The 17,996-nt window shown below is 35.9% G+C and overlaps 1 protein-coding gene and 1 non-coding gene across 3 annotated transcripts in view; one reads left to right on the forward strand and one right to left on the reverse strand.

Annotated features, from left to right (window-relative positions):
* CARF (calcium responsive transcription factor) overlaps nt 1-17,996 on the forward strand; it is a 58,093-nt gene that overhangs the window by 602 nt on the left and 39,495 nt on the right. For both annotated transcript variants that reach the window (XM_030323603.1, XM_032594460.1), the window contains exons 2-4: nt 3,560-3,720; nt 9,893-10,010; nt 17,016-17,133. In XM_030323603.1, coding sequence (XP_030179463.1) covers nt 17,056-17,133 — 78 coding nt within the window. In that variant the 5' untranslated portion in view covers nt 3,560-3,720; nt 9,893-10,010; nt 17,016-17,055. The remainder of the gene's footprint in view (nt 1-3,559; nt 3,721-9,892; nt 10,011-17,015; nt 17,134-17,996) is intronic.
* Nucleotides 13,809-13,914, reverse strand: LOC115522506. The gene has a single exon (XR_003971412.1). It is a non-coding gene; the product is annotated as a U6 spliceosomal RNA (small nuclear RNA).

Raw genomic sequence — 17,996 nt, forward strand, 5'->3', positions numbered from 1 at the left:
TGTTTAGAAAGGGAAAGGCGTCCTCCCGTACATTCTCAGACTACGCTTTTTGACTTTGGTGTTAAAGTTACCCAAAGGCCTATGTCTTAACTCTCAATGGTCGGGAGAATTACTCTAATTAAATTTAGTTGTTTCGCTGTGGGAGGATGGATGGAAAGATACTTTCCAGATTTCAAAGTCACTTTTTAAGTCGTTCGCCAGAAAAGCTCCAAGAGGGGGACTTCAAGAAGAGAGCAGTTTAGAATCAGGCAAAACTGGATTTCAGAATTTGTGGGCAGAGCAGTATGTGCAGGTGAAGACAACTAAAGCTTTCCTTTACGTTGCTTAAAGATGTGCTACAATTAAGTAGACACCTGGTATTTAAATCATCCATAGACTATGAGAAAGTATTTACACAATTGTAAGCGAAGAACAATCTTTTATTGGAAAGTAATGATAATGAAAATAGGACTATTTTCAATTCACTCACCTTTTTAGAATGCGGCCTCTCGAACCTGAATGTTTCAAGTACATATTAAATCTCTGCCACACTTGGGTCACTGTGAGAATTAAATGCCACATAGTAAATGTTAGCTATTGTTACCATCACGATCATTTAGATGTCCAGTTTGACTAGAAGTTCTGCCAACGGGAGTAAGAGAGAATCGTTTTGTGGTTAGAGGAATAAAAAAAAAAAAAAAAACCTCTATGCTGAAATCCTAGCTTGCAAATAGAAACTGTGGTCATTTAACCATGTGATTCATTGTAATGGTGAGAATGATATGCCTTAAATAAGTTAGATCACGTGAAGCTTGAACACTTTCTTAACTGAAGTGTTGCTCTTCTTATTTTCTGAATCTGGTAGTCGTGGAAAGAAATTTGACAGTTTTAAACATTCTCCTTTAGTTATAAGTGATTTTTGAGTTACAGCAGTAAAATTGCCTGAATTAAAATTCATAGGGCCTGAAATAATCTTCAAATAATTAGGTTCTTTTTCAGTTAGTTTTTTTACTATTGATAAAGTATTGATTAAAATGTCTTTTAAAAACATACAGGGGAGCCTGGCTAGCTCCGTCGATGCAGCATGCAGGTCTTGATCTCCGGGTTATAGGTTGTAAGTTAGAACCTCAGGCTGGGTGTAGAGATTAGCTAAAAATAAAATCTTAAGAAAAACAACAGCAAAAAACATATAGTAAGATTAATAAATTTTAGTGATTGTTATTTTGAAATTTACCATGAGAAGAAAGTACAATACCTGATGGTACAGATTGATCTTAATTTTAATTGAAAAATATGACCAGTAAGATACAGAACCTAAGTATGCTTAATAAGATAAAACTTCAATTTGCCAAGCAGAAATGTTGAATTCACTAAAATACCTGTCTTCATTTGAGACCTTCCTTTGGTTAAGGAAAATTATAAGTGTTTCAAAGCAACTCAACATCCACTGTGATGGCTTTGGTGTTTTTTCAGTAGTGACTTGTATCATACTTGGTGTTCCCTCCATGCAGTACTTAGGGTAGTTAATGCTTTTACTTTGAGTGGTCTTTTTACATTTTTTTAATGTTTATTTATTCTGGTGGGAGAGAGGGACAGAGCTCGAGAGGGGAAGGGCCAGAGAGAGAGGGAGACACAGAACCTGAAGCAGGCTCCAGGCTCCCAGCTGTCAGCACAGAGCCTGATGCAGGGCTCGAACTCAAGAGCTGGAGATCATGACCTGAGCCGAAGTCTGACACTTAACCATCTGAGCCACCCAGGTGCCCCTGAGTGTTTTTCTTAGAACATTAACTTCAAGCTTTTTGTTCTTGATGATTTCCTACATGATTCATTTACTGTGGTCCTTGTGAAGACATATTGTTATCTAGAAAATCACAGCTTAGAAGATTTGTGTCTCTTTATTATAGGTTTCTTTTTTCAACATATAATGGCATGGTATGGTATGATCTGAAGACTGTGTATGGGCTTTGCAGTGCAGTTTGTTTTTTGGCTTTTTCCAGCTTAGTTTTGAATCTGACCTCTAATGCTTTCTGTGATTTTAGGCAAGTTACTTGACAGCTTTGGCTTTCTTCTCTAGAGATAAAGATCCAACTGTTACTATGAGGATTAAATGAAATAATCTGTATAGCTCTCAAAAAGCATAGAGGTAAAAAGAGGTATTATTTACAGGGTAAGAAATGGGTAGATACCAAGATTATAGGCAAATTTATAGAAGAGGGCAAACCTTAGGTAAAAGAGACATTGTGAACACTAGCTTTAAATTTGTTTAAGTGAAAAGTTAAAAATAGGTTATTGTTTATACATATTTGCATACATTTAAATTTTTGAGTTAACACATTATAACTTTCCAAATCCACCTTTAAAAAAATAAATTGTTCTATCAAATATTTGTGAACTAGGAGTCTTGATTTAATTTTTGACACCACTGATTCATAGTAATTTTATATACATCATAAAAGGAGCATAAAAAGAGCATTCATTTACTTTAAAAGACAAGAATAATTTTATTTTCTAAAGTACTTTTGAGCAACATTTTTTAATATTAATAAGTTACAAGATCTGGCACTGATATTGAATATATTTCAAGATCCTTTAAGTCTTAGGATGCTAACAAGGTACCTAGAATTAGGAAAATCTTTTAAGACTAAACTAAAAGTGGTTTCATCCTTCAGTTACCCTGTTTGGGGATTTATTCTCAGGTAATTGGTTTTAACAGATACATGTTAGTATGCAAAAGTCTTTAGAGGAAACTCAACAAAATAATCAGTTGTTAATCAGAGGTAATAGAATTACCTCTAAAGTTTTGAATAAAATTCCTGTTGAACAAAATCAAAACGGTATCCCAAATAAGGTCCACAGAGATATGAGTGACTGCAGTCTGAATAGTCTTTTCCTCTCTGCCATGCATTCAATATTTATAAACAATAAAATTCCCCCTTTCCCTATAAAACATCAAACTTCTAATTTAACAGTTTTCTTCCTAATCTTTGCTTTTGATATAAGGTAAAATCCACTTTTCTAACGTGATGTGAAACATTCTAGAAAGCAATTTGCCAGCAAAATGTGTGTGCTCTGAACTCCAATCCTAAACTGTGTACACATGTAATACTTTCTTCTTTGTTCTCTTTACATAATCCCAATACTATTTGCTTAAGAACTAACTTTGTCAAATCAACTCCATGATTTTATAGAGGGTGTAGTTTGGGGAGGGGAACCTTTATTCTCAAGCTTTTATGGTTACAAAAAGTGCGCTGTTAGTAAATATTTCATGGGAGAAATGTACTTTACTGGAGGTCTTTGTTTTAGTAGTAGGTATAGAATGTGAGTTGAAACAAAACCTTAGTCCAAATCCTTGATTTGGACTGAGGAAACTGAATCACACGTTAAGTCATCTACCCCTGGACACATGCAGTTATCTGTAAAGTCAGTCCTGATCTTTAGTTTTCTTCAACTGAGTCAATTGATGGTTCTACTGTACTGGGCTGCTTACAGTTGTTTTATAATAAAACCTGCATAACAAAATATAGTAGTTTTCTTTATGTGTAGAAAAAGAAAATATACATTGAATACCTTCTCATTACAGAAAAAATGCTGCTGTGAAGACATAATTATAGCTCTCACACAAATGAAGCCTATCATGATTTAGTGTCCCCGAAAGGAAGAACTTCAGTGGACAAGAGAGGGCATTTCTGGCAATAGGAGAATGCTTGAGGCCTGAGTTTAAACTTGAGCAACTGCCTGAAGGTAACACTTTTATTTCAACTAATTGAAAGTAACAGCTGTGTAAAAGTTTGTACCTATTACATATTAATGAAAAGTCAAATTGCACTTTGTATATAGGTATTTCATTCTATTTGTATTTACCAGTTGGAAGAAAGCATTTTATACCTAGCTACTTTATATCTTCATCCTTAAAAACTTCACTTTGACATAGTTAATTGAAAGCTATGGATGATAATTTCCAGCATGTACTGACATTGAAGTTAGTTGGGAAAATGTCACCCTGCAGTTGTCAGGGTTGAAAAGTGTAATGCAAAGTGAAGGGGCAAGTAAGGGAGGAAGGAGTAATACTTTTGCTTCATTCAGATTTTGTCTTTTGAAAAGGATGTCTGTAACATAGAAATGTACTTTCAGCCTCTGGTTCAATAGTAGGTTAGTCAATAGATATTGAAATCCATTTTTCCATGTAGAAACTACTTTAAGTAGTATTTTCCCAATGTAACACAAAATACTTCTTTAACCTATCGTGTAGATGTACATACTGAAAGGAAAATCTTGAGTTTTGAGTTCCCAAAAGATAGTATAAAAAGAAATTATTTTTGGCAAAATCTCAGTGTGAGCAAAGCCTTGAAGTAGGTGGTTTATGTTTGACAGTGTTCCTCTGTTAACAACATCCCCACCACCATCCTGTCCTCTTCATTGCAGTGTTTAGCTCAGACCTCTGCAAAATCCCTTTTACATGTTCTGAGCTTCAAGTGTACTTGCTTTCTCATCTCCAAATTAAACTTTGCAGGGTAGCTGTTCTTAACTTTTCTTAAAGGAAGAAAGCTATCCTTACATAAATTTACACTAATTTGTTAATGGCTGATACTCTGTCCAGAGTTTTTTCTTTTTAACAGAAAATGCTTATTAACTCCAGTGAAAATTTCAGCTAGGGTAAGAGAAAGTAAATAAAATGAAAAAAAAAAAAAATAGGCCAATAGGGTTAATTTGTGATGGGATCAGGGCAGCTGTTAGGAAACTGGGAGTAAGTTTTTAGAATTATTTCCCCTAAACTATTTGCACTTTGCACTTCTTCTTCCCAAGCTCCACTTTTGAATCTATTTGCAGAATGTTTTCTCAGTGACTGCAGTGCCTGCAAGATTAGAACTCTAGCTTTTTCATGGGATCAGAGATGTTTAGATTGTTTACAGGAGGGCTTTGGAGCTTTAGGGACTGACTCTAATTGAATTTCAACCAAGAAAAGTTGAGAACAATAATGAACAAAGAATTTTTTTTACCATCTAGAATTTGTTAACCTATCAGAAAAAAGGAAAAAGATTTAAAGCCATGACTAATGAAGGAAGGAAGGAGTTTTGTTACCTTGAAAGAGTTCCTATAGTAATAATAAAGAGTGGGCTTTGGGATCAGCACCTGTAGGCTTGAGTCCTTGCTCAGCCACTTAGTGTATTTGTAATCTTGGGAAAGTTACTTCATTGCCTGAGTTTTATTTCCTTTTATGTAAATTGGAGCAAGTAACTGAATCACTTGCTGTTGTTGAAAGGATTGTTGAAAGGATTATATAAAATGACAGATAGAAAACACTTAGCATAGTGCTTTACCATAGTGCTCAATAATTGATAACCTTGAGCAGTGAGCCTCAATTTCCTTTTCTGTAAAATGGTGATAATAGGTTCTACATCACAGAATAGTAGAGTGATTATTAATCCTAGCTAGTAATTAAGTATAATAAACATTCAATAGACATTAAATTTTAGTTATGACAAATTCATAATCTTCATCTATTTTGTCATTGATAGTGCTTCATATTTAAACTCAAAAAACTCTCTAAAATATTTCTTAATATTGATGTCATCATATTTAGCCAGTGAATATTTCAATATATTTAATTTGCTTTAAAAAATTAAATTGTATTCTGGACACCAGTTATTACAGTTTTAATACATCTCTCAGTAGGACTTCATTTTCAGTTGAATCTAACATAAGAATTTTCTTTTTGAATAGTATTCTTTTATTTTTCTACTCTATACATTGGAAGTCAGTCAATAAACAATAAATGAATTAAAAAAAATTTAATGCTTATTTATTTTTGAGAGAGAGACAGAATGCGAGTGGTGGAGGGGGTAGAGAGAGAGAGGGAGACACAGAATCTGAAGCAGGCTCCAGGCTCTGAGCTGCCAGCACAGAGCCCGACGCAGGGCTTGAACCCACGAACTGTGAGATCATGACCTGAGCTGAAGTCGGACACTCAACCGACTGAGCCACCCAGGCGCCCCAACAATAAATGAATTTTAAACATTATCAGGAAAATCAACTGTTAAAAACAAAAATCTTAGAACTGGGTGGGATCTTAGGGATCATCAGGACCAACTCTTCATTTTAAAGAACTAGAAATTCAAGTTCAGAAAAGTTCAGTTTGGATATTTTTCATCAAATCTAGACTGACTCCATGTACTCTACTACATTTATGAAATGTGTAAATTTTTAAATAATACTGAAATGAGAGTCTATTAGGCATCTTAAAGTATATAATTTTAAAATTTTTTCAAAGACTGTATAGAAAAGTATATTTAGAAGTTTAATACTGGGGCACCTGGGTGGCTCAGTCGTTTGAGCATCTGATTTTGGTTTAGGTCATGATCTCACAGTTTGTGAGTTCAAGCCCTGCACTGGCTCACTGCTGTCAGTGCAGAGCCTGCTTCAAATCCTTTCTTCCCCTTTCTGTCCCTCCCCTGCTCACCCTCTCTCTCTCAAAAATAAATTAAACCTAAAAAAAAAAAAAGTTTCATACTAAGCCCAGATAAGTTTTGATTATATCAATTAGATGACTGGTGTTTAACAGATCTTTGCCCTAAAGAACCAACGAATTTGGGGCACCTGGGTTGCTCTGTCCAACTCTTGATTTCAGCTCAGGTCATGATCTTGTGGTTCATGGGTTCAAGCCCCGCATTGGGCTCTGTGCTGGTAGCACATAGCCTGCTTGGGATTCTCTGTCTCCCTCTCTGCCCCTCCCCTGCTTGCATGCTTGCATGTGTACGCTCTCTCGCTCTCTCTCTTTCTCTCGGTCTCTCTTTCTTACTCAAAATAAGGCTTAAAAAAATGGGGTGCCTGGGTGGCTCAGTCGGTTTGGGGGTCCGACTTCAGCTCAGGTCATGATCTCACAGCTCATGGGTTTGAGCCCCACATCGGGTTCTGTGCTGACAACTCAGAGCCTGGAGCCTGCTTTGGATTCTGTGTCTCCCTTTCTCTCTGTCCCTACCCTGCTCATGCTCTCTTTCTCTCAAAAATAAAATAACCATTAAAAAAAAAAAAAAAGAACCAACGGGTTTATATTTAGATAGGTGAAATTTTGGCCTTCATTTGCATGATTATAGGTAGTAAAAATTATTTATTTAACACTGAACAGTGTATTGGGAACTGCATGATGCCCTTTGCATACATTATTTTATTTAATCTTTATAACAACCCTGTGAGGTAGATGAATATTATTCCTGTTTTGCAGATGAGAAAACTAAAGCTCAGAGTGGTTAACTAATTTGACAAATAAGCGTAAAGTTGATTTTCAAATTCCTACCATATAACTACGGAACAGTTCAACTATTTTATACAGTTTTACTAACAAAACTCTGTTTTTATTTGAAAATTTAATGAAAATATATTTTCTTGTATATCCTAATTCCAACATTGTCCGAATTGTGGTAACTTAACCTAAAGTTTCAAGATAATTTTGGAATTCATGTACTGTTATTTGTTATTGGCTTTAGTTTACATTCTGCTTTTTTTTTTTTAAACTAAAGGACTTTATTTTTTTGCATAGTTTTAGACTTACGGAAAAATCAAGCAGGGTATACAAAGATTTCCATATTCTTACACCGCCCACTTCTTTCCTCTACCTGCTAGCACACAGTTGTCTGTGTTGCTAGCATTTCGCATTAGTGTGGTACATTTCTTTCTTTTCTTTTTTTCTTTTTTTTTTTTTTAGGTTTTATTTATTTATTTTGGAGGGCTTGAGCTCACAACCCTGAGATCAAGAGTTGCATGCTCCACCTACTGAGCCAGCCAGCCAGGCACTCTTAGTGTCCTATATTTCATAAAGTTAATGAACCCATATTGATATGTTATTATGAACAATAGTCTAGTTTACATTAAAGTTCACTATTTGTGTTGTATATTTTTATAGATTTTGACAAAATCCATTTCAAAATGTCATGTATCCACCATCAGAATTGTTTCATCACCATAAAAATCTCTCAACCTCTGGCAACTATTGATGTTACTGTGTCTATACCTTTTCAAGAATGTCATATATTTGGGGTGCTTGGGTGTCTCAGTCAGTTGAGCATCCTACTCTTGATTTCAGCTTAGGTCATGATCTCAGGATTTGTGAGTTCCAGCCCCATATCAGGTTCTGTGCTGACTGTGCAGAGCCTGGTTTGGATTCTTTCTTTCCCTCTGTCTCGGCCCCTCCACTGCTCGTGCACTCTCTCTCAAAATAAATAAAATTAAAACAAATTTTTTTTAAATGTCATATATTTGGAATCACATAGCCTTTTCAGAGTGGCTCCTTTCACTTATAAGTATGTATTTAAGGTTTCTCCATGTCTTTTTGTGGCTTAATAGCCTTTTTTTAAATTGAAGTATAGTTGACATATAATAGTTTTAGGCGTATAGCCTAGTGATTTGACAATTAAAAACATTGCAAAATGCTTACTGTGATAAATGTAGGTACCATCTGTCATACAAAGTTATTACAATATTATTGACTGTATTCTCTGTGCTGTACTTTTTATCCTCATGACTTTTCTGTGGGTGTGACTTGTTTTATAACTGGAAGTTTGTATCTTCCAATTCCACATATGACAGGTCGCAGGGCATTTGCTTTTCTCTAGCTAGCTGTGTATCTTCTTTAGTAAAGTGTTTAATTCAAATATTTTGGCTACTTTTTATTGGGTTCCTGTCTTATCATTAGTTTGAAACAGTTCTTTACAGAGTTGGAATACAAATTCCTTTATCAGGCATGTGTTTTGCAAATATTTTCTCCCAAACTGTCATGAGCAAAAGTTTTTAATTGTGATGAAGTCCAATTTGTAGACTTATATTTCATGCTTTTTGAGTCATGTTTAAGATATTTTTGCCAAACCCAGGCACCTGGGTGGCTTGGTAGGTTAGGCATTCAACTCTTGATCTCGGCTCAGGTCATGATCTTGCAGTTCGTGGGTTCAAGCCCCACATCGGGCTCTGTGCTGACAGCGCAGAGCCTGCTTGGGATTCTCTGTCTCTGTCTCTCTCTCAAAAATAAATAACTAGACTTAACAAAAAAAGATATCTTTGCTAAACCCAAGGTCACAAAGATTTTCTCATATGTTATCTTCTAGAAGTTTTATAGTTTTACAGGCCATGATCCATGATTCAAGTCAATTTTTTTTAATATGGTTTGAGGTATTGGTCAATGTTTATTATTTTGCATATAGCTATTGTTTTAGCTGCATTTGTTGAAAAGACTGTCCCTTTTCTCTTAAGTACCTTGGCACTTTTATTAGAAAGTAATTGACTATATGCATGGAGGTCTGTTTCTGGATTCTTCTGTCTCATTGATCTATTTGTCTTTACACTAATACCATACCATCTTGATCATTCTAGCTTCATAACAAGTCTTGAAATCAGGTAGAATTCCAAATCTGTTATTCTTTCCCAAAGTCGTTTTGGCTGTCTTAACCTTTGACTTTTCATATGAAGTTTAGAATCAGTTTGTCAATTAAAAAAAAAAAAAAGGCCTGCTGGAATTGGGATTGGGATTGTAGGCAATTGATTGTAGATCAGTTTGGTTATTTTAACAATACTGAGTCATCCATTCCATAAACACACAGTATGTAACTTTTATCCTTTTAGGTCTTCTTTAATTTCTCCCATCTAAGTTTTGTAGTCTTCAGTGCGTACATCTTCCATATATTTTGTTAACTTTATCCCTAAAATTTTCATTTTTATGCCATTGTGCTATTTTAGGTAGGTATCATACTGTATTTATACAAAATTCTAACTTAGTCTCCACATTGGATTTACTTAAAGCCAATGACATACTTCGTTTGATGAGATGCATTATTTTTATTATATGTTGCTGGATTTTGTTCACTGAGATTTTATTTAAGGCTTATTTATATGTTTATGATTGTTTCAAAATACTCTTATTTCTCTTTAGATATGGTGAGGTCAACGAATCAGGAGGTGATTGCCACTGAAAATTAAGATGTTTATTACTCACAGTTCCAAAGAAGAGGGTAGGCATGCCACATAGGGCCACAAAAGAAAATATCAAGGTCAGTAGCAGGCACAAAGAGAGAAGATATCAAATCCTGGATATCATCACATGATATAATTTCATCTACAGTATTATTCCCGTACCTAAAAAAAACACCAAAAATTTTTTAAATAAATCTCTAGTCCACATTCATATTTTCCTGACTGCCACATATACGTAACACACACATGTATATACTTATATATGTATATGTTTTTTTCTTTTTGGTAATAAATTTAAAAAGCTGAGGTAAAATTCATGTAACTTAAAATTAATCATTTTAGATGAACAATTTAGTAGCATTTTCTACATTCACAGTTTTATGTAAATACCACCTCTATCTAGTTCCAAAATATTTTTATCAACCCCAAATAAAATCTTGTGCCCAATTGACAGTTTTTCCCTATACTCCTCCCACCCCCCAGACCTTTGTCATCTACTAACCTGCTTTCTGTTTTTATGGATTTACCCCTTCTGGATATTTTTATATAAATGGAATTATGTAATATATGACAGTTTGTGTCTGGCTTCTATCACTTAGTATGTTTTTGAGATTCATCTATATTGTAGCATATATCAGTACTTCATTCCTTTTTATGGCTGAATACCATTTATAAGGGCATAGCACATTTTATTTATCTATTCATGAGCTGATGAAAATTAAAGCTGTTTCCACTTTTGGTTCTTCTTTTTTTTTTTTTTTTTCCTTTTTTTTTTTTTTTTAATTTTTTTTTTTTTTAACGTTTATTTATTTTTGGGACAGAGAGAGACAGAGCATGAACGGGGGAGGGGCAGAGAGAGAGGGAGACGCAGAATCGGAAGCAGGCTCCAGGCTCTGAGCCATCAGCCCAGAGCCTGACGCGGGGCTCGAACTCACGGACCGCGAGATGGTGACCTGGCTGAAGTCGGACGCTTAACCGACTGCGCCACCCAGGCGCCCCATTTTTTTTTTTTTCCATTTTTTAACACTTACTCATTTGAGAGAGGGAGAGCATGAGGAGGGAGGGACAGAGAGAGCGAGACACAGAATCCGAAGCAGGCCCCAGGATCTGGGCTGTCAGCACAGAGCCCAATGCGGGGCGCATACCCACAAACCGTGAAATCATGACCTGAGTTGAAGTCGAATGCTTAATCGACTGAGCCACCCAGGTGCCCCTCCACTTTTTGGTTCTTATGAAAATTGCTGCTATGAGCGTCCGTGTACAAATTTATGTTTGAACACTGATTTTCATTTCTTTGGCGTATATACCTAGAGTGGAATTGCTGTCATATGGTCATTCTATGTTTAACTTCTTTTTTTTTTTTCCCATTCATTTATTTATTTATTTTTGAGACAGAGAGAGACAGAGAATGAACAGGGGAGGGGCAGAGAGAGAGGGAGACACAGAATCTGAAACAGGCTCCAGGCTCTGAGCTGTCAGCACAGAGCCCAACGCGGGGCTCGAACTCACGGACCGTGAGATCATGACCTGAGCCGAAGTCGGATGCTTAACCAACCAAGCCACCCAGGCGCCCCCATTCTATGTTTAACTTCTTAAGGAACTGCCAAACTTTTGCACAGCACCTTCACCATTTTACATACCCATCAGCAATGCACGAGGGTTCCAATTGCTCTATATCCTCATCAACTCTTGTTTTCTTTTTTAAAAAAACTTGTGGTTGGGGCACCTGAATCACCTGAATGGCCCAGTCGGTTGATCATCCAACTCTTGATTTCGGTTCAGGTCATGATGGCAGGGTTGTGGGATTGAGCCCCACATCGAGCTCCCTGCTGAGCATGGAGCCTGCTTGGGATTCTCTCTCTCTCTCTGTCCCTCTGCCCCTTTCCACCACTGGTAGGCATTCTCTCTCGCTCAAACAAAATAAATATAGTTATTCTAATGGGTGTCAACTGGTATCTCATTGTTGCTTTGATTTGCATAATCCTGATGACTAATGACCATAAACATCTTTTTTTTTTTTTTAATGATTATTTATTTTTGAGACAGAGGGAGAGTGAGCACGGGGAAGGGGCAGAGAGAGAGAGAGAGACACAATCTGAAGCAGGCTCCAGGCTCTGAACTGTCAGCACAGAGCCCCACGTGGGGCTGGAACTCATGAACTGTGAGATCATGACCTGAGCCAAACTCAGACGTTTAACTGACTGTGCCACCCAGTCGCCCCTTCTCTCAGTTTTTTTTTTTTTAATCTTAAAGTATCTTTCTCTCCCCCTGCTTTGTGAAAAAATAGTTTTGAACATATATAATCATATACTGATTATCACTTTTTTTTTAATTCTCATGACTTCCACCATTGTTGCTACTGAGTAGTCTGCTTTCTATCTAATGTCAGTACTCTGTGGGTGATCTGATCACTCTAGCTACATTTTAATTTTTTTTTGTTTATTTATATGAGAGAGAGTGAGCTCCGTGCAGGGTAGGAGCAGAGAGAGAGAGAGAGAGAGGGAGATACAGAATCCGAAGCAGGCTCCAGGCTCCAAGCTGTCAGCACAGAACCCTATGCAGGGCTCAAACTCACTGAACCATGAGCCGAAGTTGGACCTTGACAGAGCCACCCGGGCACTCTGTCTCTCTGGCTACATTTTAGATTTTGCTTTCTCTTTAGAATTTTGTGCCTTTACTACACTGGGTGTGGATTTCTTCTGATTTATTTTCGTACATTTTGTGCTTTATCTGTGGATCCATGTATTCAGTTTTGAAAAATTGATAGCCATTATCTCTTCAAATACTCTCTGATCCATTTTCTCTTTTCTGTTTTTCTGAGACTCCAGTTATAAATTTACCATACTTATTCTATTTTTCCTAGTTTTAGGTCTCTCTTTCATTTTTTTTTATCTTCTGTTTTTCCTATGATGCATTCTGGGTAATTTTTTAAAAATCTGCCTTCTAATTTAGTAGTTCTTTCTTCTGCATCTAACCTTCTATTTAATGTTTCCAACTTACATTTTTTTTTTATTTCTGAAAGTTCTGTTTGGTTCTTTTTCATATTAAACTTTTCAGTCTCTTGTTTGTTTATTCCTGTGATTCACTCATGTTTATTTCTTTGAACGTTAAATGATAACTTTATGTTCACTATTAGATTGTCCCAATACTTGAAGTCCGTAGGGAGTGTCTTTGGTGTTTTTGGCACTCTGATTATAAGCTTATATTTAATATTAATGTAGAAGGAAACTAATGCTTTGGTTGGGTTTGTGTTCCTCCAAATAATAACTCTATTTGTTTGTACTAGAAGCCAGGCTAAACTATTGTCTCAGGACCTTTCAGGTTCCTAGTCCTATTTTGGGAGTTTTTGAGTTCTCCTCCCCCAGGAGGTGCTTATCTAAGCCTGGGTTTCCCAACCATAAAACCTGTGTATTAGCACTGCTCTTGCAGAAATTTTCCTCTTTGCTTGTGCTTATTACTTGGGTTTTAGCTCACAGCTTTTGCTTTTTGTTTTGGAGGGGGAAGAGACATAAGGGAGAACAGGGACTGACATTTGATTTTTGTTACTTCCTATAGTAGCTCCGTGTAGCACAAAATATTCTGTTTTAGATCAACTTTGTATTTTTTTGTTTTCTAGCAAGAGAGCCTTCTATATTATCTAATCTGCTATATTGCCATTAGTGGGGCTTTCTTTTTATTTTATTTTTTTATTTTTTATTTTATTTTTTTTTATGAAGTGTAGCTTTTTATTTTTTTTTTATTTTTTTTCAATATATGAAATTTATTGTGAAATTGGTTTCCATACAACACCCAGTGCTCATCCCAAAAGGTGCCCTCCTCAATACCCATCACCCACCCTCCCCTCCCTCCCACCCCCCATCAACCCTCAGTTTGTTAAAAATATGGAACGCTTCACGAATTTGCTGTCATCCTTGCGCAGGGGCCATGCTAATCTTCTCTGTATCGTTCCAATTTTAGTATATGTGCTGCCGAAGCGAGCACTTTATTTTATTTTATGTTTTTTAATTTTTTTTAATGTTTATTTTATTTTTGAGACAGAGAGAGACAGAGCATGAATGGGGGAGGGGCAGAGAGAGAGGGAGACACAGAATCGGAAGCAGGCTCCAGGCTCTGAGCCATCAGCCCAGAGCCTAACGCGTGGGGCTGGAACTCACGAACCGTGAGATTGTGACCTTAGCTGAAGTCGGACACTCAACCGACTGAGCCACCTAGGCACCCCTCTTTTTATTTTTTAAACCATTCATAAAACATATTATTCTGAAGTTTTATACATATCATCTAAAAATTAAAAACAGAACAGAACCAGAACATTATAAGATAGAATTGCTCTTACTTGAGAGGTAATTACAGGTTTTTGAAATTCTTGTAACAAGTTAAATTAGAATACAAGTGATAATTTAAAATCTTAAAACGAGAGACAATTTTAAGATATAGTTATATATTAAAAATAAGACTGATTTTTATCCTATTACATTTTATATTTGAGTGGAACTATTTATAATATTGTGGAAATATTAAATGGCAGACCTTGTAGATTTTCTGAAATGTTTAATTTTACAAATATATATGTGGATGCTATCACAGAAAAATAAGTATTCAGTGTGTTCAAATATGTACCAACTAAGTCTTAACTACAAGGTATAAGTTTATCTCATTTTTAAGAGAACATTTTGGGGGGGGTGGAAATGATTTTATTTATTTATTTATTTAATATAATTTATCGTCAAATTGGTTTCCATACAACACCCAGTGCTCATCCCAACAGGTGCCCTCCTCAATGCCCATCACCCACTTTTGCCTTTCCCCCATCCCCCATCAACCCTCAGCTTGTTCTCAGTATTTAAGAGTCCCTTATGGTTTGCCTCCCTCTCTGTTACTTTTTTTTCCCCCCTTCTTCTCCCCCATGGACTTTTGTTAAGTTTCTCAGGATCCACATATGAGTGAAAATATATGGTATCTTTCACTGACTGACTTATTTCACTCCGCATAATACTTTCCAGTTCTATCTGCGTTGCTGCAAATGGCCAGATTTCATTCTTTCTCATTGCCAAGTAGTATTCCATTGTATGTATAACTCACATCTTCTTTATCCATTTGTCAGTTGATGGACATTTAGGCTTTTTCTATAATTTGGCTATTGTTGAAAGTGCTGCTATAAACATTGGGGTACAAGTGACCCTGTGCATCATTACTCCTGTATCCCTTGGTAAATTCCTAGCAGTGCTATTGCTGGGTCATAGGGTAGATCTATTTTTAATTTTTGAGGAACCTCCACACTGTTTTCCAGAGTGGCTGCACCAGTTTGCATTCCCACCAATAGTACAAGAGGGTTCCCGTTTCTCCACAAACTCTCCAGCATTATAGTAAGAGAACATTTTTAAAAAGTTTTTGTTTGAGGAGAGAGAGAGAGAGTGCAGGGGTGGGGTGCAGAGAGAGAAAGAGAGAGAGAATCCTAAGAGAGAGAATCCTAAGTAGGCTTCACACTGTCAGCATGGAGTCAGACTTGGAATTTCAACCCACAAACAGTGAGATCATGACCTGAGCTGAAATCAAGAATCCAACACTTAACTGACTGAGCCACCCAGTTGCCCGATAAGGCATAATTTTAAATTAGGGTTTAGGATGATTGAATTATTATATATCCTGGTTGTTATGGTGGTTACATGTGTTAAAATCCATAGAACTACACACCAAAAAAGAAAAAAGTTCAATTTAATGCATGTTAATTTAAAAATAAAATTTTCAGGACGCCTGGGTGGCACAGTCGGTTAAGCGTCCGACTTCAGCCAGGTCACGATCTTGCGCTTCGTGAGTTCGAGCCCCGCGTCAGGCTCTGGGCTGATGGCTCAGAGCCTGGAGCCTGTTTCCGATTCTGTGTCTCCCTCTCTCTCTGCCCCTCTCCCGTTCATGCTCTGTCTCTCTCTGTCCCAAAAATAAATAAACGTTGAAAAAAAAATTAAAAAAAAATTAAAAAAATAAAATAAAATTTTCAGGGACCTCTGGGTGGCTCAGTCGGTTAAGCATCCTCCTTCGTCTCAGTTCATGATCTCACAGTTCGTGGGTTCAAGCCCCACATCAGGCTCTGTGCTGACAGCTCAGCTCTCTTTCTCAAAATTAAAAAAATTAAAGTTAAAATTTAAAAGTTTAAAAAAAGAAAAATGTGTGTGTTCTTAAGATTCTATGCAGTTTATTTTAGAAGTTTTTCAATGATAGTCTTAACTAGTTTCATTTTGTCCTTACTCCAATTTTGAGACTTAAAACATCATTCCTTTTAGCTAATAGAGAATCCAGTATTCACTATGATATATTAGGCCAGGGTTTCTGAACCTAAGCATACTGACATCTTTGTTGTGGGGGCTGTCCTGTGCATTGTAAGATATTTAACAGTACCCCTGGCTTATATTCTAGTAGCACTTCCCTGTCCATTTTGACAACCAAAAATGTTTTCAGACACTGCCATATGTCCTCAGGGGACAGTAGTGTGTGTGTTTGTGTGTGTGTGTGTGTGTGTGTGTGTGTGTAGAGACAAAATTGATACCAGTGCTAACCACTGTATTAGGCCTGACTGGCTCAGAATTTTTGGAATATATATTTCTTAATTTTCAAAGCTTGTCAAGCCAGTATTAAGTGGTATGATGTATATTATGGTAAGAGCTATGTTTATATAATCAATATTTACACCAAAACATCTTTTCTAAAATTATCTAATGCTACAGTAGGGCATTCCCAATTCATAAAATTAAGACCTTTATTTGTATTAAATCTTTGTAAAATGAGAATTTTAGAAGTATTTGAAAGGGTGAACAGTACCTGTCACATCGCAACAATCTTATAAAAAGTACATGAGTGTTATTAAGGGTAGGATGAGAGAACTATACAGTGGTAATTTTTGCTCTGTCTTGAATGTATTCTGGTGCCTTGGCAAGTCATTTAAGGAAATGTTTATTTTCTTAATCTATAGAATGGAAATGATTTAACCTAAATTGTATGGGGTAACACCATAGGGGAAATGAGAGATTTAGTTAAGACAAACATTCCTTAAAAATGTTAAGTGTTTTAAACAGATATTTAAATTTTTTCAGCTATTAAATAATAAAAGAAAATGGAATTGAATATATCAGCATGGAACAGTCTAATGATTCATTAAGAGTCAACCATAATGATTCTGAAGAATCAAAAACAGATTCTCAGGTATTTGAGGTAGGAATTCAACTGGGAACTTTTTTCCATTACATTTAACAACTTTTTAATGGATAAGAAATAGTGTCATATTTAATATATTCACGACTGTTAACATTTATCCACAATGCTATCATATATTTGATTTAATAATATAGAGCTTTACTCAAAGTAATATATTCATAAAGATCTATATATAAAGAAAAATATGTTGAATTACATATCAAGTTGTATTCCCATGTACAACTTTATTTCAGTAAAATTGAAATAAAATATAAAAATCAACAATTTCACTTAAAAACTGCTTTCTATGTTAGTCTGTGTGAATTGACAACTCTTACAAAAAATAAAGAGGATAATTAACTGAAAATGAATCTTTCCATTTTTATTATAACATGCTATTTTACTTTAACTTTCAGTATAGTTAACATACAGTGTTATATTAGTTTCAGTTGATTCATATAGTGATTCAAGAATTTCCATACAGCACCCAGTGCTCATCACGACCAGTGCACTCCTTAATCCCCATCTCCTATTTAACCCATCCACCCACACTCCTCCCCTCTGATAACCATCAGTTCTCTATTTACTAAGAGCCTGTTTCTTGGTTTCCCTCTCTGTCTCTCCCCTCTTCCCCTCTCCCTCTCCCTTTCTTCCTTTGCTCATTTGTTTCTTAAATTCCACATATGTGTGAAATCATGTGGTATTTGTCTTTCTCTGACTGACTTATTTCTCTTAGCATTATCCTCTCTAGCTCTACCTATGTTGTTGCAAATGGCAAGATTTCATTCTCTTTATGGCTGGATAGTATTCCATTGTGGATATATAGCATATCTTCTTTATCCATTCATCAATCGGTGGACATTTGGACTGTTTCCATAGTT

The sequence above is a fragment of the Lynx canadensis genome, chromosome C1, assembly GCF_007474595.2.
Source record: "Lynx canadensis isolate LIC74 chromosome C1, mLynCan4.pri.v2, whole genome shotgun sequence".
Taxonomy (NCBI): Eukaryota; Metazoa; Chordata; class Mammalia; order Carnivora; family Felidae; genus Lynx; species Lynx canadensis.